At 40.8% G+C, this 25,363-nt stretch overlaps 1 protein-coding gene across 1 annotated transcript in view; it reads left to right on the forward strand.

Annotated features, from left to right (window-relative positions):
- Positions 1-25,363, forward strand: part of PUDP (pseudouridine 5'-phosphatase) — a 365,717-nt gene that overhangs the window by 114,076 nt on the left and 226,278 nt on the right. The window contains exon 2 of the mRNA XM_089652896.1: positions 142-360. Within this exon, the coding sequence (XP_089509022.1) occupies positions 142-360 (219 nt within the window). The remainder of the gene's footprint in view (positions 1-141; positions 361-25,363) is intronic.

The raw sequence follows: 25,363 nt of genomic DNA on the forward strand, positions 1-25,363 counted from the left end.
TGTGAAGTTTGGAAAATTGAACTGTCACTCTGCCTTTTTTCGCATTTCCATTTTATTTTGAATGTATGCAAACTCCCTTAGTATCACACTGTAACAATACATGTAATCCATCTTAATGCTTTTACATGCCTTCTTCCACAGACACGGAGCGCCTTTACACTGTGGTATTTCAAGAAATCTGTGACCGATTTGGAAAAAAATACACATGGGACGTAAAATCCTTAGTCATGGGGGAAAAGGCATTGCCGGCAGCTCAAATTATCCGTGATGTTCTCGACCTTCCTATTACTGCTGAAGAATTACTGAATGAAAGTCGAATTAAGCAGGAAGAGCTTTTTCCAACTGCTTCCTTAATGCCAGGTATAGTGAGAATTTTATTGTGAGGTTATTAAGTCCTGTGAAATGACATGATGTATATAATTCTGAAGGGAAGGGAGCGGTGTCTTTTCCATTGTACCTGACTAGGCCACAAAACTTGCAGGTGCGGTAGTGTTTTACCACTTATTTTGGCAATAGTATTTTTTAAATGAATGTCACAGACTTTTTTTTTTTCTGTTATTAGGGTTTGGATGGAAGGTAGGCCCAAAAGCTGTCAAACTGGGCGTATCAATACATTTATTTTTAAAGGATAATTCTCTCAAAATTAATAACTGATATAACACCAGTGAGCTATTAAAAAAAAGTGGGTATTTTGACAAGTGTGCCATTGTGGTCCTTTCTATTTCTTTGTATGAATCTGCTCTAGACTTTATGCAAAATAAATGGAAATTGAGATTGAAAACAAAAAAAAAAATCTTAGGATTGAAATTTGCATATACAGTATATCTTGTTTGTGCATATATTACCATGCCAGACATTCCAACTTTGGGAACCTTTACACTTTATTAGTTTGTAATGAATACTGTATGCACTGCCATGGTGGCAAATGTATGTAACTGAAACTTTGTAAGAACAAATTTCTTCAGGAATCAGGGTTTCTAAATCTCCTTGTATTGATACAATGCTGTAGCTGGAAGAGAATACACCAATTGCAGTGTCCGGAAGGTTTTAAGGGCAGGTCCAATATACAAGTCTTCTAAAGCTAAAATACCTCTAGAGTACCAGCTTGTAAGATTTAGCTCAGGTATGAGAAACACTAAGACAGCTATTGGACATTTTAGAGAAGTGAGTTTTTGTTTCATAAATGAGGCTTTGCACAAGTTACTCCATGCTTCTACTGAAGCTTCAATAGTAGGTGCGAGTTTTGTATCTCTGCAGGTGGTGTGGGATATTGATATTAAATAATTGTACATGTTCCCTCCTGGCATTTGAATTTGTTCAAGTTCTGCCCATAGAATATCAGGTTGAGGAGCGAACTACTTTCTAAGTTGAGCAAGAGTTGAGGCTAAATAATAATCGCTTGGGTGGGTATGACCTAAGCCTCCTGCTTACTTTGATTTAAAGAGCTTGCTGAAAGCACATCGTGCTTTCTTTCCTTGCCAGAGATATTTATTTAGTATAGACTTCAGGGTTGAGAAATAGGAATTGTGTACAGGGATAGATATTGTTCTGAATAGATGAAGCAGTTGTCGGAGCATCTTTATTTTAAAGGCTGCTACCCTTCCTGACCAAGACAATTTGCAGAGGGCTAGTTTATCTAATTTGCGGCGAAAAGAGTTTAGAAAGGGACTGTCATGGAGTGCCAGTGCCTCTCCCATTCCCCGCCATATCCCTCCACCCCTCCCTTCCCCCTTGCACATTCCGATGTCCATGTAGCTTCCATGAATGGAGCTGGGCCGGCCGTTGCCAAGGCAACCTAGCAGCGTCCCACATGGTTTAAAAAAGAATGGCACAGGAAGCAGCTCTCTCTCTTTGTGCCTGTGCACACTGCTGGAATCATCTTGCTCCCTCCGCTGAATGTCCCAGGGTGGGAGTCTCCACAGCTCTGCATGAGCCCCCTCTTCCAAGGTCAGACCCCGCGGCCATGCTACCCCCGCTGCTGTTCCTGCCTGCTGGTCACTGGGCCCTGGAGAAGCCGGCCGCTGTGAGGGTTCCTGCCTTCTGATCGCTGGGCCCCTGGAGGAGCCGACCGCCATGAGGGCCCCTGCTGCTGATTGCTAGGCCCCTAGAGGAGCCGGCTGCTTTGAGGGTCCCTGGAAGCTGCCTGCTGCCGAGCGTCCACAAGTCGTCAACCTCCCTGGAATCTGCCTGCTGCTGAGCGTCTGCAAGTCGCCTACCGTGAGTTTCCCTAGAAGCCATGAACTGCCCGTGGTTGTGCGCACAGACTACCCGTGTCCCGAACTGTCTCTGTTGTGTGCACCGACCTCCCCCGTGTCCTGAACTGTCCCTGTTGTGTGCACCGACCACCCGTGTTTTGAACTGTCCCTGCTGTGTGCACCGACCACCAGTGTTCTGAACTGTCCCTGCTGTGTGCACCGACCACCCGTGTTTTGAACTGTCCCTGCGGTGTGCACCGACCACCCGTGTTCTGAACTGCCCCTGCTGTGTGCATCTGACCACCCGTGTTCTGAACTGTCCCTGCTGTGTGCACCAAACACCTGTGTTTTGAACTGTCCCTGCTGTGTGCACCGACCACCTGTGTTTTGAACTGCCCCTGCTGTGTGCACAGACCACCCGTGTTCTGAACTCTCCCTAGTGTGCACACCGACCCCCCCCCCCTGTGACCCCGATGTCTCTAGAAAGCTGGGTGGGAGCTGTGCTAGGCCAGACTCCATTGAGTCCCCGAGACCCCTGCCCAGGGGTAGGTTGCCCGCCTGTTGCCTGAGACTCCAATCTGCTGTGCAGTCACGGAGGGAGCTCAGTTGAGGCGGGACCCTCGTGACCAGGCTCTGCCTGGGACCCCCCAAGTCAAGGGGGGAGATCGCCAAAGGGGGGGGGAAGACCGCACAAGCCACCCTGCCGGAGAAGACCCCCTGTGCCTGGAATCGTCCCTAGTTTGCACGCACATCACCCTCCCTGCCATTTCCCCATTGAGTGTCTGTCATCTTGTGGTCTCAATAAAGCTTTGTGTGTTCCCCATCTTCTCCGTGTGCTCTGTCCTGCCTACGCTTCCGTTACAGGGACTATAATTTTCATTAACAAGGTTATCAGCCCTAGGAGTAAGGGCGATCCTTAAGTAGGTAATCCCTTTATCCTTCCACACATATGGAAAAATAGTTTGGAGTTTGGTTTTTGGTTTTAGTAGGTACTCCCAAATCCAAAATATATGATTTTTTCTCATTCACCTTATAATAAGACATTTTATTAAAGAGTTGCTGTACCAAAGCCAGTGAAGTTTCCACATCTGTGAGCATCATTATGATGTTGTCTGCGAAAAGACTAATGGTGTGCATCCTACCTCCCATAAAAAAACCCTGTATCTGTGGATGCGAACGTATATATGTGGCCATAGGTTCCATCAGTAGATTACAGATAAGTGGGGAGAGAAGGCACCACTGCTGAGTTCCATTTGATATAGAGTGAATGGAGTTGACAATATTCTGGACACGTAGGCCTGAGGGGAAGGGTTAGTGTATAATGCCATTATGGGCCCTTAAATCTGTAATTGGTAAGTACCTGTGCTAGATACTCCCAATGTATTCTATCAAATGCCTACTCTGCGTTCAGAGCCATAAGCAGAGAAGGTGTTCTGTTATTTGCCACATGTATAATGTTGATCAGGCGCCTAGTTGCGTTGGCAGTTTGGCAACCTTTTGTAAATCCAGCTTAGCGTAAGTTGATAAGGGAGGGTAAGATATCAATAAGTCTATTGGCCACCAATTTTGCATAAACATTTAGATCATTGTTTAGCAACAAGATGGGGCAAACATTATGTGGTGTGATTGGTTCCTTCCCTGTGTCAAGGTCCTACCTTTTCCCAGAGGTTATGCTGCTCCATGTGCTGGCATCCATCTTGGATTTCTGCAGAGCATGGTGGGAGTCTTTTATGCCTTCAGGCCTCTGCGGTCCATCCCCCAGAGGGGTGTGGTTGATCACATATAAGCCTGTTCTCCGCACGTGCCCTTTGCATTCGTTTCTTGTGTGTTAGTGTGACTATAGCTCTGTTTATACTCTCATGACTCTCCTGGAATCTGACTCGGCTTTTGACTGACCATTCTCTGCGTTTTCCATTGATCTGACCGTCCGTTGCTGAACCCGGCCTGTGACCTGTTATTCTTGTCTACCGTTCTGTACCGTTTGTCCCGTTGTTATCGACCCGGCCTGCCCGACTACTCTTTGTCTATCTGGTCCCTACCAGCTACACGCCATTGGCGGGGCCACTACCGCAGCTGGGGTGTCTCGGGGGCCGCGACCTGGTTTCTGGCTGTGTCAAGTCCATCCCCACCATCAGGGGTCCTGGTGAAGGGCAGCCTGGGACTTAGACTCTGCTCCCTGAGGGACTCCAGTCTGTGGGTGGTGGTTGTCGTCAGTCAGTGCGTGACCCTGCCCTGACACCCTGGCTTCCATAGTGCAACAATCAATTCCTTGAGCATTTCGCAGGGGAAAGAGGAGGAGGCAGCGGCATGGCTATATACCTTCTTTAGATGTGGGGCAAGAATATGTTTTAAAGTATTTCCCAGTCAAACCATCAGGGCCTGATGATTTATTGTTGGACAATGATTTGATAGTACGGAGGATTTCAGCATCAGTAAAGGGAAAATTGAAGTTATATAATTGATCCTCTGACAATTTGGGGAGGTTAATTGTTTTTTAAAAATTCTCTAATGTTCTCATTTGTGGGTTGGGAAATATTAGGGTCCTGTTTAGGATTATAGAGGGAGCTGTAATAGTGATTGAAGGCATCAGCAATAGCTTGCAGATTAAATACTTTGTCTTGTTTTATTGGGTAAAAAATAAAAGGTATTTTGGTTTTATATCTATGGCCTCTAAAACGGTTAGCTAAGACTTTGCCTGCCCTGTTGCCGTCTGCGTAGTATGACATTTGTAACCTTCTAGAAACTTTTTCAAAATTGTCCAGTAGAATTAATCTAAGATCATATCGTAATATTGCCAATTGATCAGAGAATGATTTAGAGGAGGTGGTCTTATTTTGAGTTTCTAACATATGGATTTGTGTAATGGTATCTTGTATAACCTCCTAGCATCATAGAGCTTGTGGTTATGCAGTAGTGTGGTTGTAGTGATGGTTGGTGCCTTCAGGTGAATGTGGTGGATTCTATTTTTGGGTCTGGTGTGAGATTAAAGTCCCCACATAATAGTAATGATCCTTGTTGGATTGTGCAAATCTTTTTTAAGACCTTGTTAAAAAAAATGGATCTGGTGCTTATTCGTGGCATAGATATTGGCCACAGTGTATGTCATACAGTTAATGTCGCACACCAGTACTGTATGTGGTAACAGCCTTGTGGATCAGCAACCTCTTTGTGTAACATACAAATGACTCTCTTGCGAGTCTCTTATAGCAGTTAATACACCTCTTTTCTTGTTATCCGTGTTTGCTAAGAAGATGTGAGGATACTTTGAAATAGAGAATTTAGGGTGATTTGGGTTTTGAAAATGCATTTCTTGAATGCAGAGGACATCACAATTGAATTGTGCTGCCTCTCTCCATAAGGATCTGTGTTTTGCAGGGTGATTCAGTCCTTTTGCATTGATGGTAAGGAAATTCACTGCCATTGTAGGTTATGGATATAAGTTGATAGGTGTATAATGTGGAAGTGACACTTATGATAAATAAAGAGATCTTCCAGGGTGTGTTGGTCTTATGTCAGTTCCAGAGATGTTGTTGTTGAGGATTCCATCGAGTTGATGCAGGAATGATGATATGAAAAGCTCTGACTGTAACAAATAGGTAGTAAACCAAAAAATAATAGTAACAAAACATATATATAGAATGCCAGACAAAAAATATGGAGGTCCTTAAGACATAGGTGCAGCATTTTGCTACTCAAAGGTAAGAGGGGGAAAAGTTCAGCTTGAAAGCTCCTCTAGTTCAGGAACTAATAGCTGAGTGAAATGAGGTCACCCACTCTCTTGGTCAGGTGTGGGTACATGAGTTCTTGGATGTGACCACTCGTCAATATGGTTAGGACTGCTCTTGGATGGTGTCTGAGTATGACTGTCAGGTACAATGTTCCAAGATTTTAGGAGGGTTAAACCCTTCGCCATATCGTCGACAATATATGAAGTGCCATCTTTGGTAATGGTGAGTTTTATTGGAAATCCTCACTTTTAGTTGATCTTATAGTTCCTTAGTGCTTTTGGTATTGTGTTAAGGTTTTTACGCTTTTGGAGTGTATATTGAGGCAAGTCAGCATAAAATTGAAGGTCTTTGTACTGTACTGGAATGAGGTCTCTATTGCGTGCCAGTCATCAAATGCTCTTTCATGTGGAAAAAATACAGTCGCAATATGACATCTCTGGGTATGTGGTCAGGAGGATGCAATGGTTTGGTCAAGTGGTGGATCCTGTCCACAGTTAGATCTAAATCGGATAGATCTGGCAAAATGGAATTGAACAATGACATATTTTCGTAGGTCAGGTTGCTGGACTGACTCTGGGATCTCACTAATCTTTAAATTATTTCTCCTGGACCTTTCTTCAATATCTGCTATTTTAGCTTTCATTGTGTCCATCTCTTCTTTCTTATTATTGTGGGCATCAATCAGATTGTTTATGGTTGTGGCAAATTTGCCCATCTTTGTTTCTATGTGATCCACCCTGGATGAAACAGCCTCCATTTCTGTACCAAATTTGTACACACATGTCATCATATCAACATATAGAGAGCTTCTCAAAGTTATGAGCATATCCTTAAGGGTTGTATCTAGTACATGTTTATTGTTGGTAGGAAAGAGATCAATAGAAACAGGGAGATCCCTAGTGTCATCCCCTGAGTCCTGGTTAGAGTTCACCTCATGTGCAGAATCCAAGCCATCCTTCCTGACTCTTGTCTTCTCCAGGCTCCTAGATGAGGGAGTAGATGGTAGAGAGTGTTGGCTCTTTGACGGGCTACTTCTTTTATGAGGATTGCCAGCCTGGATGTGTTGCCGTGGGATACAGGAGGCTGGTGAGGAAGAAGAGCCAGTGCCATCTTATCTGTGCCCTTGTGTAAAAAAGGCTGTCAGCTTCTCTGGCCAGCGATCTTCTTTCTGGTCATGATTCCTACATGGCGTGGAGTCAGAACACTGTAATGGGGTGTTGGGAAGTGACCCTGCGAGTCTGCAATGTGCCTTTGTGTCCCTGTGTGGACTGGAGCTCTGCAGTAAGGCTGCCATCTTGGATTTTGGCAAGCTCCACCCCCAACCTTCCCCTTTTTTTGGGTGAAGTTCTGCTTTAAGTAAAGAGTTGAAAGTCATACATGTTTTTTTTCTTTACTTGCCAAAGTAGTGTAATCTTGGCACTCTGCTAGACAACATAGTCAAATTTTACTGCAGCTACAGCACAGCAGCAGGACCCAAACACACCCCAGCTTGCTAAATGAACAGTGAAGGAGGAGAAGCAACTGATGAGGTCAATCCTTCCGCCACATAAAAGATCTGTAAGGAAAAATAATTGGCAGATACTTTGGGTACCAACATGTTGAACCCTTAAAGGTTGTTTCCATGTTTGCAGCCAAATTGGGATAATACCTACTTTATTTGTTAAATGTCCTTATTTAGCAAAATGTTAACCAAGTATTTAAAAATTGCATCTTGCCTTTTTCAGATTCTCTTTTTGGGAACTACCAGCAAGGAAATATTCTACTTAGTTCTCTGTTAAAAGAGGGGCTGGGAAGCTGTGTTTAACATAATAAACCCTATTAACCCATATTAACAAAAGGTTAAATATTTATGGACTGGGCATCTCCATTGTAAGTTAATGAGAACTGAACATAACCAATCCCCAGGCTAGTTATTGAGACAGATCACTGTGAGATAGATGAGATATGCTTAACATGCAACCATGGCACCTTCTCCTCAGAAACCTCTAAAAGGTAAGAAATATGTTTTTTAAACTTTTGTAGGTATGCTGTATGAATAGGAACACATAACAAACATATATAGTTGTGCTCAAAACTTTGCATGCCGTCAGGGAATTTGTAATATACAGTATGTACCATTTTAAACATGTGAGCAGGCAAAACACATTTCTTTAATTTCTTATGGTATCCATATTCAACTGTAGATCATAGCAGAATGGCACAATCATAAAACAAAACATGGCAACAAGTTAATAAATGAAATTACCTCTATTTAAAAGTCTTCATACCCTTAGTTCTTATTAATGTGTATTGGCCTCTTTAGGATCAATGACAAGGTGAAGTCTTTTGTATTAGTTGTCTATGAGGCCCCAAATTCTCCCAGGTGGTAAAGCTGCCCATTCATCTTTGCAAAATGCCTCCAGGTAATGCAAAGTCTTTGGTCATCTTGCATGAACTGTATGTTTGAGATCTCCACAGAGTGGCTTGATGATATTAAGGTCAGGAGATTGTGATGGCCACTCCAGAACCTTCACCTTTTTCTGCTGTTACCACTGGAGGGTCAACTTGGCCTTGTGCAAGCTTTCCTACAGAAGAATTCAAGGTGTCTGCCAGTATTTTCTGATAACATGTTGCATTCATCTCGCCATTCATTTGCACAATATTCCCTGTGCATTTAGAGTTCACACCCCTCCCCCTAAACATCAGTGAGCCACCACCATGCTTCACAGTGGGGATGGTATTCTTGTCGCTCTAGGCCTTGTTGACGCCTCTCCAAACATAGCGCTAATGATTGTGACCATAAAGCTCTAATTTAGCATTGTCACTCCAGATTACAGTGTGCCAAAAGCTGTGAGGCGTGTCAAGGTGTTGCTGGGCATAGTATAACCAGGCTTTTTTGTGGCATTGTAACCAGGCTTTTTTGTGGCATTGGTGCATTAAAGGCTTCTTTCTGGCAACTCGACTATACAGCTAATTTTTTTCCCAAGAATCATCAAGTTGTGCTCCTTGAAACACCACACCGTCTTTTTCCAAAGCAGCCTGTTGTTCTTCTGAGGTTACCTGTGGGTTTTTCTTTGTATCCCGATCAAATCTTCTGGCAGTTGTGGCTGCATTCTTTCTTGGTCTACGCGACCTTGGCTTGGTATCGAGATCCCCCAATTTTCAACTTCTTTATAAATGATTGAACAGTACTGACTGGCATTTTCAAGGCTTTGGATTTCATTTTATATCCTTTTCCATCTTTATAAAGTTCCATTACCTTGTAAAGCGGGTCTTTTGACAGTTGTTTTCTGCTCCCCATGGCTCAGTATCAAGCCTGCTCAGTGCATCCAGGTAAGAGCTAAGAAACTCATTGACTACAGTATTTATACACAGACACTAAATGCAAATTAAACAGCCACAGAAATAGGAAATTAACCTTTTAATTGCCATTTTAACCTGTCTGTGTCACCTTGTGTGTCTGTACCAAGACCAAGCATTCCAGGGTGTGTAAACTTATGATCAGGGCCATTTGGGTGATTTCTGTTATTATGATTTAAAAAGGAACTAAACAACTATGTGATTATAAATGGCTTCATATGATCACTGTTTTAAAATAAAAGAAACAAAAGATCACTTTAATATGGAGGTGCACTACAAGGAGATGACCAGACTCTCCCTCATTCTGCTTTATTCACTCTGTGGATTTTTGCTTCCTTCATTACTTTTTCTGCTTCATGATCATAACCCCAGCAGTCAACAGACCATCAATTATCAGGGGCAGCTCTGATATGAGGAAGCAAATCTCTGCCGCTACCAAGATGGCCACCTCCACTCAGAGGCAAAGTGTAGAACAAGCATGGCAAATCCATAATGGGAAAGGATCGGCTGCAGGAAACCACAGGCCACAATGGTTACTAGTCATTTCCCATACTCTTTAATCCAAGTTTCAGACATTTTTTTATTGAAAGTAGAGAACCCTTTTATTTAGGGTTCTACTTTTCTTTCTTAACATATTTATGATAAATCATTTTTGTTTCTGGGTGCTTGTGTTTTGAACAATAGCAGATATATTTTAGAACCAGCCAAAGATTCTGACACATAGGTTAATGAAAACCTTCTTTTTTTCCTTCTTTAACATTCCTCACAGAGGGAGGCCATGGAGTTGTACTGACATGTTACTGAAAACAACAGAAGGCTATGTTGTGTTCTGATATCATTTATTAATTTGAAAATGCCTTCTGATATGGCAAAACCATGTCAAATGCTCTTTGTAGGTGCTTTCAGTAATCCTTGAGTACATTTTGCCTCAAGCATTTACATATGACAAATTTGAAATTCCATATTGTTAAACTTTTTACCAGTTTAATGTTTCTCTCTGCATATTGCTGAGGAAATAATGTAAGTTAATATGTGTATTTATTTATTTTATTAAATAATAGTACAAATCACAAGAGCAGGGGCATATCTACCGCAAAACAAACAAGGCGTTTGCCTGGGGTGGCAATTTTTAGGAGGGCGGCACTGCCCCCGAAAGAAGGAACCTTGTGAGCAGCGGCGGAAAGAGCCATGCAGAGCTGCAATCAGAGGGGTACCTTATGTACTCTTTCAGTGGTCCGGACAGCAAGAAGATCGATGTGGTGGGGCGTGGGGGAGGGCAGTTGCAGAGCGATGGTCCTGTACCTCTCCCTCCAGCAGCTGACAAGCCAGGACCAGGGGACAGCTTGGAGCATGGAGAGGAGAGCCCGGATGAGGTGAGCTGTGCTGTGTTCTGTGGGTGCAGGTGTGTGTGTGTGCAGCCCCATATGATCTGAGATACGAAGAGAGGGAAGAGAGAGAGGAGAGAGAGAAGGAAGGGAGAGAGAGGGCGAAAGAGAGGGAAAAGAGGGGGGAGAGGGAGAGAAAGGACAGAGAGAAGAGAGAGGGAAGAGTGAGGAGAAGGAAGAGAGAGGGAGAGAGGAAGAGGGAGAAGGAAGAGAGAGAGGAGAGAGAGGGAAAAGGGAGAGGGGGAAGAGAGAGGGAGAGAGAAAGGGGAGAGCGAGAGGGGGGGTAAGAGAGAGAGAGAATAAAGAGAGATGGGGGGAGGGAGAGAGAGAGGGGGGAAGAGAGAGAACGAGAGGGAAGAGAGAGAGAGGGAGAGAGAGGGGGAGATAGAGATAGGGAGGAGGAGAGGGGGGTGAGAGAGAGAGAGGGAGGAGAGAGAGGAGAGAGAGATGGAAGAGAGGGGGGAAGGGAGAGAGGGAAGATAGGGAAGAGAGAGGGGAGAGAGAGAGAGAAGAGAGGGAGAGGGGGAGGGGAGAGAGAAGATAGAGAGAGGGATGGAAGAGAGGGAGGGAAGAGAGAGGGGGGGAGGGAGGGAAGAGAGTGAGAGGGAGGAAGAGAGAGAGGGGGAAGAGAGAGAGGAAGAAAAAGAGAGGGGGAGAGAGAGGGAGAGAAAGAGAGGTAAGGGAGAGAGGGAAGAAAGGGAGAGAGAGAGAAGAGAAAGAAAGGGAGAGAGAGAGAGACTCATATATACATACACACACGTATTGACTCTCTCGTTCTCTCATGGGGGGGGGGGGGCGTATCTAAATACACCACTGCACAAGAGCTCAATAGGTTTTACTCAGTTACAAATTGTAAAAGTAGATTGAGATCAAAGACATTTCCACTTGTTTCACTCTGATAATTTTAAATTCCAGGTGCACACTTAATAAGTGCTAACTTATTGTAAAATCAAGAATTGTCTACTTTAAAGTGGTTCTAAACGTAGAAGGTATATTATCTGCACACATTCTCTACATTAAAGTAGAGCTTCAGTATAAGCAAAATATTTCTTTTTTTTTTTTTCCATTTTAGATCGAAAAAGGGAGGGTTATAACCTCTGTCAGGTTTTTTTGCCATATGTGTCCTATTGGGGAGATGTACTTTCACTTTATGTTCTATAGCCAAAACAGGAAGTGAGAGAAAATCCCTGCAAGTTGAGGGAATTCCTTGAGGAACCCCAGATGCCAGAGCAAGTGTTCCCAATGGACAATGTTCCCTGTATTACTTTTCTGGGGACAACCCAAAATGTGGTGTTTCTTTTATTTTTCACTTTCATTGATAATGGTAAACAGGACACAGAGATATGATGAATCTCCCTAATGGAGCACAGACTGCAACAAAAACCTAATTGGTGTCCATCTCCACTCTATCCAGAATTGAAGATAACGTTTTGCCTTTTGTTATACTATATATGTAGCTGCCTGCAAAATGATTACACCCCTAACAGGAGGAGGCAATCTCAATAACATTCCAAATTAGTTTGGCACTTACTATAACTCAGTGAAAAGTAAAGTAAAAATATAAGAACCAGGGTTAAATCTACAAGCTCATAGCAAAATATACTGTAGCTTGCTATCATATAATTGTCAAGCTACATCAATCTCAATTGCCATATATAAATCTCATACATAAATACTATATATCTATTCCACTGTGCAAACAAGTCTGGAGCCCAGTAGAATGAATCTAAAATCTATAGGTATAAAGTGTAATCATATTAGTGTCAAAATCCAAAGTGGCAAGTATACATCCTACATACAGTACATAATATAAAAGTCCCAGTTATGAAAATCAAAGTATATACAGTATGTGTGTGTATATATATATATACATATATATATATATATATATATATATATATATATATATCAACAAAAAAGTCCACTGTGCAAAATAAATCCGCTGTGCAATATAAAGTGACTGGTGCTCAACCTTCACATTCTTCAGTGTTCAATTGTGCAACATACTTTGTGCTCACCTCCTTTTACACCACACTGATCAGAGTAAGATGACCACTTATACACCATAAGCGGGTCTCAAGCGCTTTATGATTGAATCTCCTCTACTGTTTCCAGTGTCCCCACTCTGTTGGAAGGAATTTCCCATTGTTCCTCTCTTATGTGTGCATGTATGGGGATAGAAATAGAGCCCAGAGGCAGCCTTCAGCCCAAGTGCAGGAAGTCCCCACTTCCAATTTACATATTTCTGGCCAGTGGAACACAGACAGATGTAGGAAGTCACATATGTGCTGAGGCTTGCCTATAATGCAAGCATTTTTATTGTGTAAGTGTATTTTACATGTTTTTATGGTGGAAATAAAACTGTATCACTCTATTGTATGCTGCCCCTGGGCTCTTTTTCTATCCCCATACATGCACACATAATGGAGAGGAACAATGGGAAATCTTTGGGGACACTGCGAACAGTGAAGGAAGGGAAGAGGTCACCTTACTCTGGTGAGTGTGGTGTGAATGAGGGGAGCACAGAATGTGTTGCTAAGAGTTTGTAGGTTGTGAGCCAATGTGCATCATCTGGGACTGTGTCAACACCATGCGCATTAAGGACAAGAGCTCCCCCATGTATACAGAGAGCTGAAGAAGATATTTAATACATTTGCCTCCTCTTTGTCCCCAGTCACTCACTCTAGTTTATTCTGTAGAGTGCCTCCATGCTCAGACCGGACCTTTTTACTATTAATATATTTTAAGAATTTTTGGGGGCTTTTCCTGCTATCTTTTGCAATCTGTCGTTTGTTTTCAATGGCCTCTATGGCCACACGTGTATAAAATCAAATGCCTAGGCATGCAGACTGCTTCTACAGACATTTGTGAAAGAATGGATTGCTATCAGGAGCTCAGTGAATTCAAGCATGGTACCGTGACAGGTTGCCACCTGTGAAGTCCGTCTGTGAAATTTGCTTGCTACTAAATATTCCATGGTCAACTGTTAGTGGTGTTATAACAAAGTGGAAGCAACTGGGAACAATAGCAAATGACAGAGTGGGGTCAGCGCATTCTGAAGTGCACAGTGCACAGAAGTCACCAACTGTCTACAGAGTCAATAGCTAAAGACCTCCAAACTTCATGTGGTCTTTAGATTAGCACAACAACAGTGCATAGAGAGCTTCATGGAATGGGTTTCCATGGCCGAGCAGCTGCATTCAAGCCTTACATCACCAAGTGCAATGCAAAGCGTTGTATGTGGTGGTGTAAATCATGTCACCACTGGACTCTAGAGCAGTGGAGCTGTGTTCTCTGTTGTGAAAAATCATGCTTTTCTGCCTGGCAATCTGATGGACGTGTCTGGGTTTGGCAGTTGCCAGGGGAACTGTACTTGCCTGGCTGCTTTGTGCCAACTGTAAAATTTGGTGGAGAGGGGGATTGTGGTGGAGGGCTGTTTTTCAGGGGTTGGGCTTGGCCTCTTAGTTCTAGTGAAGGGAACTCTTAAGGTGTCATTTTGGACAATGTAATTCTCCCAACTTTGTGGGAACAGTTTGGGGATGGCTCCTTGCTGTTCCAACATAACTGCGTACCAGTGCACAATGCAAGGTCCATAAAGACCATGAGATGAGCGAGTTTGGGGAGGAGGAACTTGACTGGCCTGCACCTCAACCCGATAGAACACCTTTGGGATGAATTTGAGTGGAGACTGTGAGCCAGGCCTTCTCATCCGACATCAGTGCCTGACCTCACAAATGCGCTTCTGGAAAAATGGTCAAACATTCCCATAGACACACTCTAAATCCTTGTGGACAGCCTTCCCACATTGAAGCTGTTATAGCTGCAAAGGGTGGGCCAACTCAATATTGAACCCTACAGACTAAGACCGGGATGCCATTAAAGTTCATGTGCGTGTAAAGGCAGGCATCCTAATACTTTTGGCAATATACTTTATATATGTTTATTTTAAACATACTTTATATCTGTGTGATGTGAATAAGTGTAGAGCTCACTTAAACTAAAGAAACATGAACTCACAAAAATTAGAACAGTGTTCTTAAGCAACATGGAACATGTTCATTTAATGCTGTAGAGATTTAAAAAAGTAGACTATTGAAAGACATACAACACTTTGTGTATTTTTTTAGCCTTTATTGTTGAGACTTTATATCTCGTTGACATAAACTAGTTCCCTTTCCCTTGGTTATGGAAAGTTTCAATGACTTTCCTATAGGTTCCAATTATTCCCACAGGGTTGCTTTTGGAAACCATGCCACAGTAGGCTCACCTTAGTAATGACTTCCTTTTGTACAAGCTCTACCTCTTGTGACATATGATTAATTTACAAAAAAAACTACTTATTGGAGGCAGCATGTATCTGCTTTATATTTAGACCAACTTTTTAATTGTAGAAACCACCAAAGAACATAACAGAGTCTTCTGTCCACATATGAGGCCCAGCACATTTTTCCCAAAAGCTGACTTTTTGATGCTAAATAAAGTTTCTAAGAGTATATTGTAAGTCCTCCTGCGCTTCTATGGACCACCCTCCCTTTTCCCTAGTTTACAGCTGCTTACACTCCTACTGATACCAAAAACAGTGCTCAAAATGAATATTATAATAGTGTAGCGCTAAATAACATAATCAAAACAAAAAGTGATAAATTGACCTTGTGAGAAATCTCACAGTGCCTATAATGCTCTAAGTGCTCATCACGCGTGTCACTTATCTCATAAATAATATTACACAACATATAACATAATGGTGCTATGTTAGAATCATTAAACATATTTTGTGTTAGTGCCACTTCAAATAAACATATAACGTGTGATCGTGCCAAATCGCTATAAATTAATATATCGTCCAAAGTCCAAAAAACAATATAAAGCAATGTAATCCAAGTGATGCTTAAATGCACATGCAGTGTGTTATCATAGTGCCACTCGTGAAAACACACTCTTCCACTCTGGCTGCAATGCCTCCTCACCTCCTTTCAGTGACCCCTAGGGGCCCACAAGCCTCTAGGATCACCTTGGATCCTCAACACTCCTGGATAGTACCTCTCAGGCTAGAGTGGAAGAGTGTGTTTTCACGAGTGGCACTATGATAACACACTGCATGTGCATTTAAGCATCACTTGGATTACATTGCTTTATATTGTTTTTTGGACATTGGACGATATATTAATTTATAGTGATTTGGCACGATCACACGTTATATGTTTATTTGAAGTGGCACTAACACAAAATATGTTTAATGATTCTAACATAGCACCATTATGTTATATGTTGTGTAATATTATTTATGAGATAAGTGACACGCGTGATGAGCACTTAGAGCATTATAGGCACTGTGAGATTTCTCACAAGGTCAATTTATCACTTTTTGTTTTGATTATGTTATTTAGCGCTACACTATTATAATATAAAGTTTCTAAGAGCCCCAAACTCCAAAATGTTATTGCAGGTTCTGCAACAGTTGGTACATAGAATTACAATTTTAATCTTTAAATCCAGCAATTTACCCTAAAAAGTCAGTGTGGCCAAAAAAGAACACCAGTGCAAGAGTACAGCTTTGCATTCAATAGACAATAAACAGGCAAATGTCACACCTTCTGGAACAATGGATTGGGGTGCTTTGCTGCTTCAGGGCCTAGACAGATTGCGGTAATTGGAGTTGATTTACTAAAGGCAAATAGGCTGCTCACTTTGCAAGGGAAGTAGCACTTTGCAAGAAGATTTGTCCCAGAACTTGGTGTTATTTGCCTTTAGTAAATCAACCACACTGAATCAACTATATATTCAGCATTCACCAGCTTCTGAAGCCATGTGTTTTCTTACTTTTTGCTAAGTACACCATTATATCTACTAATATTTTTGTTCAATAAATGACTAAAATGTTTGCCTGTTCAAATATGTTAAAGCTCAACAATTTCCATTGTACTTATTTTTTTACTTGACTGTATTTAGATATAAATGCCTTGCCATGTTCAGCTATTTACATTATTGTCTGTCTTTGTTTATATAAGAAATGCAGCCGAATGCTTAGTATATGTAGATGCAAAATGGAAGGTATGATCCTCTACTCGGTTTTGAAGGCAGCAGTGAGATGCCAGAACAAGGAAAAGCTGTCAGATGACGCAGTGATCCCTTTTCTGGTGGTGATCAGAAATCTGTGGTCCTTTGGTGTGTGGGTTTAATCTGTGTGTCCAGGAATAGGAGTTGTAAGCACTTAAGGGTATGGCTCTAGAAGCAGAACTGCAAATTGGCACAGAAATTAGTTCAGCACAAGTACAGACATGAGCTAATTGAAATGTACTATATGTTTGCAGTGCAGTGTTAGACTGTCAGGAAATGTGCTTACATTTATGAGTACCTCATGGGTTTAGTTCCACTTCAACTTAATAGCAAACAGGTTTGTAGTTACTTGCTCTGTGCATTGGAATTGCATTGGAACCTCCGCTTCTGAGGCCTCCACTGGAACTCCTGGCTCTTCCCCTCCGCTGAATGCTCCTGAGACTTGCTGCCTGTGTCTGTGGACAAAGACAATTGGACACGGTCCCGGCCCCGCTTCCTTGTCACTGGCTTTGATTGACAGCAGTAGGAGCCAATGGCTCCGAATCCCTCAGCAAAGCCTGAAGGATCCGAAAGTGAGGGGAGAAAAGCGCTTCAGACGGGCACAGAACTGGATTGAATGAGGGCTCAGGTAAGTAAAAGGGTGGTTGAGGATACAACTACCTAAACATTTTTTTCCCTAATGAAAGGAATGCATTAAGGTAAAAAATCTTTAGGCTTTGTAACTACTTTAAAAATATAGTTAGGGGATAACACTTGTCATAGCTGATTGAATTCACTTATTTAGAATTTACTTTTCCCATATAACTGCAAGGTCTTACTTTCAGGAACCATTTCTCCATTGTCCTAATAGTGAACTCTCTTAGAGTATGCCAAATTAATCATGCTTACATGATGATTGCTTTTATTTTTTTTGAAGAAACCTTTGAAATTTTGCTAGCTCAGCAGGAACTCATTATTCTGTGTGAAAATATATTATTTTTCCTTGGGTTGCAAGGTACTGGCATTCCATTTTCAGGTTCAAAAATAGTCAAAGTGAAATAGCTTTTTCAAGAAATGTGTTATTTTGAAAAATAAAGGTTATTATATACATTGGATTGCCAGGAAAATGAAGATTTCATGCAAAGGTATCTTGAATGAAGAGGTCAAACTAGATCTAACCTGGGATGTAAAATTATTAGAAGACCCAGAGGCACAACTGAACAAGAGGATAAATATGCGGTTTAAGAAATAGAGGACTTACAGATTCTCAGCTGCCTCCTTAAAAGTACTCGCCAAACAATGCTGTCATCTGCAACAGTCAGAGTGGTAGAGTTTTAAAGAAAAAGTCATAAACATAAACAAGTTAAAACATTTCTAGTTATTGCCATAACAGGAAATAACAAGCAAATGTTAAGTGGGTACAAAAACACAGACAGTGGATGGTAGATGAGTGCAAACAAATATTATAGATGGGTCAGTGTAAGTTATAGGTGTTTTTATTAAAGAAGATGCCATAGGGTTGATTTACTAAAACAAATAGGCTGTTCACTTGTAAGGGAATTTTCACTTTGCAATAAATTTTCCATAAGCTTGGTAAATGTGGTGAAAATTCACTTTAAAGCAGAGTGCCACTCACGCTGTCAAAAAATAAAAGTCAGCAGCTACAAAAGCTGTAGCTGCTGACTTTTAAAAAAACACACACTCACCTGTCCCTCGGTCCCGCGGTATGTCCTCTGCAGTCCCTAAGTGCCGGCATCAACAGTGTGGGCACCCGGCTGTGCAGCTTGTGGCTTCACAACCGGGTACCCACTGCGCATGCGAGAGTAGCACTGTGCTTCATGAATGGTCCTGTAGTCTTCTGGGACCTGTCATGTGTCCCAAAAGACTACGGGGAGGGAGGGGGGGAGGACACCTTCCACTTCCGATTGCCTAGGCGATCGGAGCGGAAGTGGGAGTGGGTACCTGTCAAATTCGGGTACCCGCTTCCCCCCAGCCCACCAAAGGTGCCAATCCTTAATGAGGAGCAATAGCCCAGTCTTTAAAGCGGAATTTTCCCTTTTGGGTGGAGCTCCGCTTTAAAAAGAATACTCAATCACGTGCAGGGAAAATAATTTAAAACAATAATATTTTTGGTTGCACATAATAGGATGATGGAAGTCAGTAGAACTTCACCTCATTCACTAACTTAAGAGAAATTTCCCTTGCAAAGTGTGCAGTCTATTTGCCTTTAGTAAATCAACCCCCATTGGTGAGATGTAGATAAAATCAAAAGGTGCTGGATTAGGACTTAATACCTTCTTGGAAGTAAGGCAAAGGAGATGTTATGGTTGGGGCCGCTTTGGTGCTTGTAAGGTGAAGATTTACAGTGTGCAAACCAGATTACCACTTTATTTTATAATGCCATACCTTCCCCTTTAGTCAGCACATGATTGGTGCAAATGTCATCATTCAGAAAGACAGTGATCTCAATCCTACTGTTAAACTCTGCAATCTTTTTCTTGGGAAGAAACAGAAACCTGAAGAACTGTGTTTGATGGACTGGCTGACACAATTGCCACATCTCAACCATACTGAGCTCTTGTGAGAACAGTTTTACTTACAAAAAACACCCTAAAAGTTAGTCGCATCTCTGCATGGGAGAAGGAGTGGGTTGAAATTTCCCTGGAATATCTTCAAGAACAGATAACTAGAATGCTAGAGCTCTGCATTTGCTGCAAAAAGAAGATGCTTTAATGAATGCAAGTCAATAAAGAAAATGACTATAGAATATCAAAAGAATACAACAGTCAATTTAATTTATGATAAATGTGGTAAATAAAGCTATCAATTGGTAGCAATATTATATTGTTAATATGGGTTTACTAGACTACTTCTAATCAATACACTGAGCAATGGCAACTACCAGGAAATCTGGAGCCTTTATACAGTATTTGCAGCAAATGTGCTGACCATAGCAATCAGTTGGATGCATCCCTCCATTCTCCTAGTACTGTATAAAAGGAGACTAAAAACAGAGGGTTTGCTAACATTAATAGAATCAGAACTTCTATTTTAGATGCAGGGCCAGACATACTAGTGTGAGGTTAACCCCTGTTTCCTTAAAATATCCAATCATGTGAAGTAGAAACTTGCAGATGGCTATGACTCCTTCCCGCTGCTTCCTCCATGGCCCTTTAACAGGATCTAAGTGTCAAGAGGCAGAGACAGGATCATGTGACCACTGTGATTAGCAGTCACATGATGAGACAGTTCCCGATCACAATGGTCTCCCCTTGTTACTGTGCTTGTAACGTTCTCTTAGCACGGTAAAGTGTTTACCTAAGGATGTATATATGCGGCCTCTCTGCATTAAAACACACCCGCCGAGAGGCTACGTATACAGGTGCATCTCAATAAATTAGAATATCATAAAAAAATGTATTTATTTCACTAATTCAATTCAAAAAGTGAAACTCATATATTGTATAGATTCATTACACACAGAGTGATATATTTCAAGCATTTATTTCTTTTAATTTTGATGATTATGGCTTACAGCTAGTGAAACACCAAAATTCACTATCTCAGAAAATTATAATATTACATTAGACCAATAAAAAGTATTTTTAATACAGAAATGTTGACTTACTGAAAAGCATGTCCATGTACAGTATAGTATGCACTCAATACTTGGCCAAGGCTCCTTTTGCATGAATTACTGCACCACTGAAGTGTGGCATGGAGGCGATCAGCCTGTGCCACTACTGAGGTGTTATGGAAGCCCAGGTTGCTTTGATAACAGCCTTCAGCTTGTATGCATTGTTGGGTCTGGTGTCTCTCATCTTCCTCTTGACAATACCCCACAGATTTTCTAGAGGCTTTAGGTCAGGCGAGTTTGCTGGCCAATCAAGCACAGTGATACCATGATCATTAAACCAGGTATATGACACCATGAGGTTTATTTACTAAAGCTGGAGAGTGCAAAATCAGACTCACTTCTGCATAGAAACCAATCAGCTTCCAGGTTTCATTGCCAAAGCTTCATTGAACAAGCTGAGGTTAGAAGCTGATTGGTTTCTATGCAGAAGGGAGTCTGATTTTGGACTCTCCAGCTTTAGTAAATAAACCCCCATGAGTCTACAATATTGAACTTTTTCACAATATTCTAATTTTTTGAGATACTAAATTTTGGCTTTTCACTAGCTGTAAGCCATAATCATCAAAATTAAAAGAAAGAAAAACTATATCATTTTGTGTGTAATGACTTTATAAAATATGAGTTTCACTTTTTTGAATTGAATTACTGAAATAAATTAACTTTTTGATGATATTCTAATTTGTTGCGATGCATCTGTTTGCGTACAGCTCCCTGGAAGTGGTTCAATGAGTGAATAACAGTCTACAGTGCAAAAGAAGCACATTAAAACATTTAATTTATCTAGAGATATAGGCAGGTGAAGTTGTTGGTTTTTTTTCAGTAAATGTCAAGAGAGTCCCTATACCCATCAGCCTTCTGAATGTCCTTATATATTTGGTTTTTTTTTTTGATTACAAACTTTTGCTAAGTGAAAGCATGAGACCAATTTTGTCACAGCATAAAATAGGAATCAATAGAAAATATTGAACACGTTCAAAGTTGTACCTACATCAGCTGTGATACAAACAAAAAAATCTATTATTACTTAAATTATCAATAATAAAATTATTATATCTCCATCTGTTTTATTTTCTTCAGTTACTTAATGTGGAAAAACAGACAATAAATAAACAAGAAACATTAAAAAATATATCTGTTATGTCCCGGGATGATGTTGTTTTAGATACATGTCTATTATGCTTGTAAGAATTCACAAAATTAATAGTGCACTGCCTTGTATCCAAGAATAAGCAAAACTATGTGTTCTAGAAATTATATTTTTCGGTCACAGAGATATACAAGATATTGTAAATTTAATTTTTTAAAGAAATTAATAAGGTGGGCTGTTGTCAAAAAAGGACAGTTTGACACAGTGGGAGGATTTATTAAAACTGGAGAGTGCAAAATCTGGTGCAGCTCTGCATAGAAACCAATCAGATTCCAGGTTTTATTGTCAAAGCTTGAAGCTTATTGGCTACCATGCACAACTGTATCAGATTCTGATTGCTCCAGTTTTAGTAAATCTTCCCAAGTGTTTATAAGCACAGTTCAGACAGAATATGGAGAGATACATTGTAATTTTAAATTTTTTTTTAACAGTTCAGTTTTATTGAAACAAGAAAAGAATATGGAAGAAATAATCTGAAAACTGTTTATTTTGTATCTACTCTGTTTCATACATCTACAGCTGAAAGTTATGATCTTCAGTCTGCATATGATGTCAGTTAAACAAACTTGACAACATATTTTTTTTTTGTTTTGTTTTTATGAAGTTTGTTACTATTTAACACCTTAATAAGCCTTACTTTTCCCTGATCAGCCTTAATTCATTCCTTCTTTCCCTTCCTCTTTTAACTATCCTTCTCCTGACAATTTTATCTTTATTTTAATTTTATTTTTATATCCATTAATCTATAAACTTTTTTCTTTTTAATTATGTTTGCTTGTTTTGGAAATAACTTTGCAATGCTTTTTACCATAATCATAGGTTAGTGTAATTTTAAACAGGACATGATTATAGAATACAATTTATACCTTTATATTTTCAGTTTCTGTATAAGTACAGAACTTTTCCTATTATTTGTGTGTAAGCTATTAGCAGCCTTGTTAATAAACATAGCTTGTTATTTAGGATAGCTTGTCCTAAAAACATGTGCTTGTTCACTTAGCTTTAGTGTATTGTAAATTGCTGCTAGGTAGTGTGGAGAGGAAAAATACTGTGCAGCTGTGCAACTAAACACAGCTTTCTACACATCACTGGAATCAAAACAGCTAATGTATTTCACTGAGCAAAAGTAATCAGGCTTGTAATTAACAGTGCTAGTCATGTAATAAGGAACTATAGACTGGCTGGTATCTGGACAGTAATTGCTTACACTACTTGTTGCTTAATAGGGATCAGCAGAGAATTGCATGAAATACTGAACATGTGAAAAGGACTTTTCTCACGTGCGTTGTTTCCCTATGTTTATCCTATCCTGGATTTCTTCAGAAGTGAACTAAAATAAGTTAGACAGCCCCATCTGCCAATCTTATATTAACAGCCCATTCATTAATCTACTCCTAATCTGTAGAGCATTCCCATTCCTAATTTTCAATTTAAGCCATACATAGCCCTCCATAAATCAGTGTAACTCTGTGTACAGGACCTCATTCTCCATTTTCTTATTAGTCTGTACAGGCCCCATCCACCAATGTAATTTTTTGATCTAATCATTTTATCTCAATCATTTTGTTTTGTCATATTTGCTATGTTAGAATGATTCATTTTTGGAGTTCATTTTCTATATCCGTTGTCCTGATTTTATTCGTATTTTTTTAAGTTATTTCGGATTCATTTGCTATGTTATTTTTGTGACTTGCTTGCGACTTCAATGTGACTTGCTTGCAACTGCTGTGCAACATCAATACAGCTTGCTTGCAACTTTGGCCAATCATAACAATGCAGAGTGTTAGCCTAGGTTCACACTGATGCAGTGCTGACACCAGAATGTAAAAGACGAAGCATTAAAAAAAAAAAAAGAAAAAGACGTGGGGGTCCCCCAGTGATCCATATCATGCCCTTTGGGTCTGGTATAGCTTTTAAGGAGGACCCCACAAAAAAAGTGTGCCCCCTCAAAATCTGTACTAGGCCCTTAGGTCTGGTATGGATTTTAAGGTGGACCACACACCAACTGAAAAAAACATGCCTGGGGTCCCCCCCCCAACTCTTTATCAGCCTCACAGGCCAAGAAAAGGGGGAACAAGCGAGCGTCCGCATGCTTCAACATGGACGGGAAGCACTTTGCCAGGGTGAAGTCACCTCCATGAGGGGGAGAAGCGACTGTTATTCGATGAGTGTCTTGATGAGACTGGCTGTATTTGCCAGGCAGCTGTATTTTTTTTTTCATGCGTGTCAATGTTCATTGCGAGTGATGATGGATTTACATTTTAATAAATTATTTGTCAAAAACTATGTTTGTTTTTATTTACTTTGCACATTGTGTGGTGAATGAATAGGGGCCTCCTTCTTAAAGGGAGAATCTGGATTCTGATAAGATTCTCCCAGTCTGAAATTCAATTTATAATGAAATACGTCACACATGTCTAAGTGTAAGTATGCAGTAAAGATCATGGAGTTTAGGGTTAATGTTTACTGTAAAAACCATTGTCTTTTGTCTCTCCGGGCTGTTCCTGGAAAAATACACAAAATATTTTATAGGACAGGGAATTTACATTAATCAAATATTATGTAGTTAAACTCAAGGTGACTGGGCAGGAGGCTGCAGAAATGACCTCTCCTTTCTATATGAGAACAGCAGTCTCTGCAGCCATGCAAGACACCCTATACGGAGTCAGGGCTAGAGCCAGGCAATCAGCAGGGAACATAAACATTGCTGATTGCCTAGCTGTAGCCCAGCTCTAACTCAGCTGTTATCGAGGACAGGCAATTAAAAGACAGAAACTACCAAACGTCAAATGACCTCCGATACAAGTTCTAGTATCAGGCTCAAATAAAGGAAGACATGTTGAAGAGGGCAAATATATATATATTTTTAATCAGTAGGCTCAATTGTAATAATTTAAGTATATATATATATTCTTGCATAAACTGAATTATGACTGAACATGATGATCTTAAACATTGTCATAGCTAACAATGCTTAATACTGTATATTAAGCATTGTCATAGCTAACAATGCTTAATATACTGTATTTTAAAGTACAACGTAGTTGTGACCATATAGTATTATAGGCACTTTATAAGACAGACATTCTATGTAGGTACCATAACTGCTTTTGCTTAGATTCAGAAATTATTATTATACAGGATTTATATAGCGCCAACAGTTTGCTCAGCGCTTTACAATATAACGGGAGACAATACACCAACAATACAGTTCAATACAAGAGGGATAGGAGCTTACAATCTAGGAGGGAGGGGCTAGTGGTACAAAAGGTAGTAACTGTGGGGGATGGACAGGTTAGCAGAGTAGAGGATTCCATTATTAGCTGAGGGCAGGATAGGCTTCCCTGAAGAGAGTTTTCAGAGATAGGTTTTCAGGCGATAGTCTGATAAATTGGGGTAGAGAGTTTCAGAGGATGGGAGAAGCTCTGGAGAAGTCCTGGAGACGAGCATGGGAGGAGAAGACAAGGGAGCTAGAGAGTAGGAGGTCTTGCGAGGAGCGGAGACTACGGTTTGGGTGATATTTAGAGACAAGAGTTATAAATGGCTTTATTTGTTATTGTTAATGATTTGAATTTTATCCATTGGACAATGGGAAGCCAGTGGAGGGATTGGCAGAGAGGGGTGGCAGATACAGAATGGTTAGTAAGTTGGATGAGTCTGGCAGCAGCATTCATGATAGACTGAAGAGGGGATAGCCTGTGATTAGGTAGGCCAATGAGGAGAGAGTTACAATAGTCAAGGCGAGATATAACAAGGGAGTGGATAAGTTGCTTAGTAGTTTTCGAGGTTAGGAACGGGCATATCTTGGAGATGTTGCGGAGGTGAAGTCTACACGATTTGAACAGTGATTGGATTTAGGGCTGAAAGGACAGATAGGAGTCGAGGATTAAACCTAG

Source organism: Staurois parvus, unplaced genomic scaffold (assembly GCF_062004578.1).
Source record: "Staurois parvus isolate SC_StPar_1 unplaced genomic scaffold, SC_StPar_1.0 ptg000695l, whole genome shotgun sequence".
NCBI lineage: Eukaryota > Metazoa > Chordata > Amphibia > Anura > Ranidae > Staurois > Staurois parvus.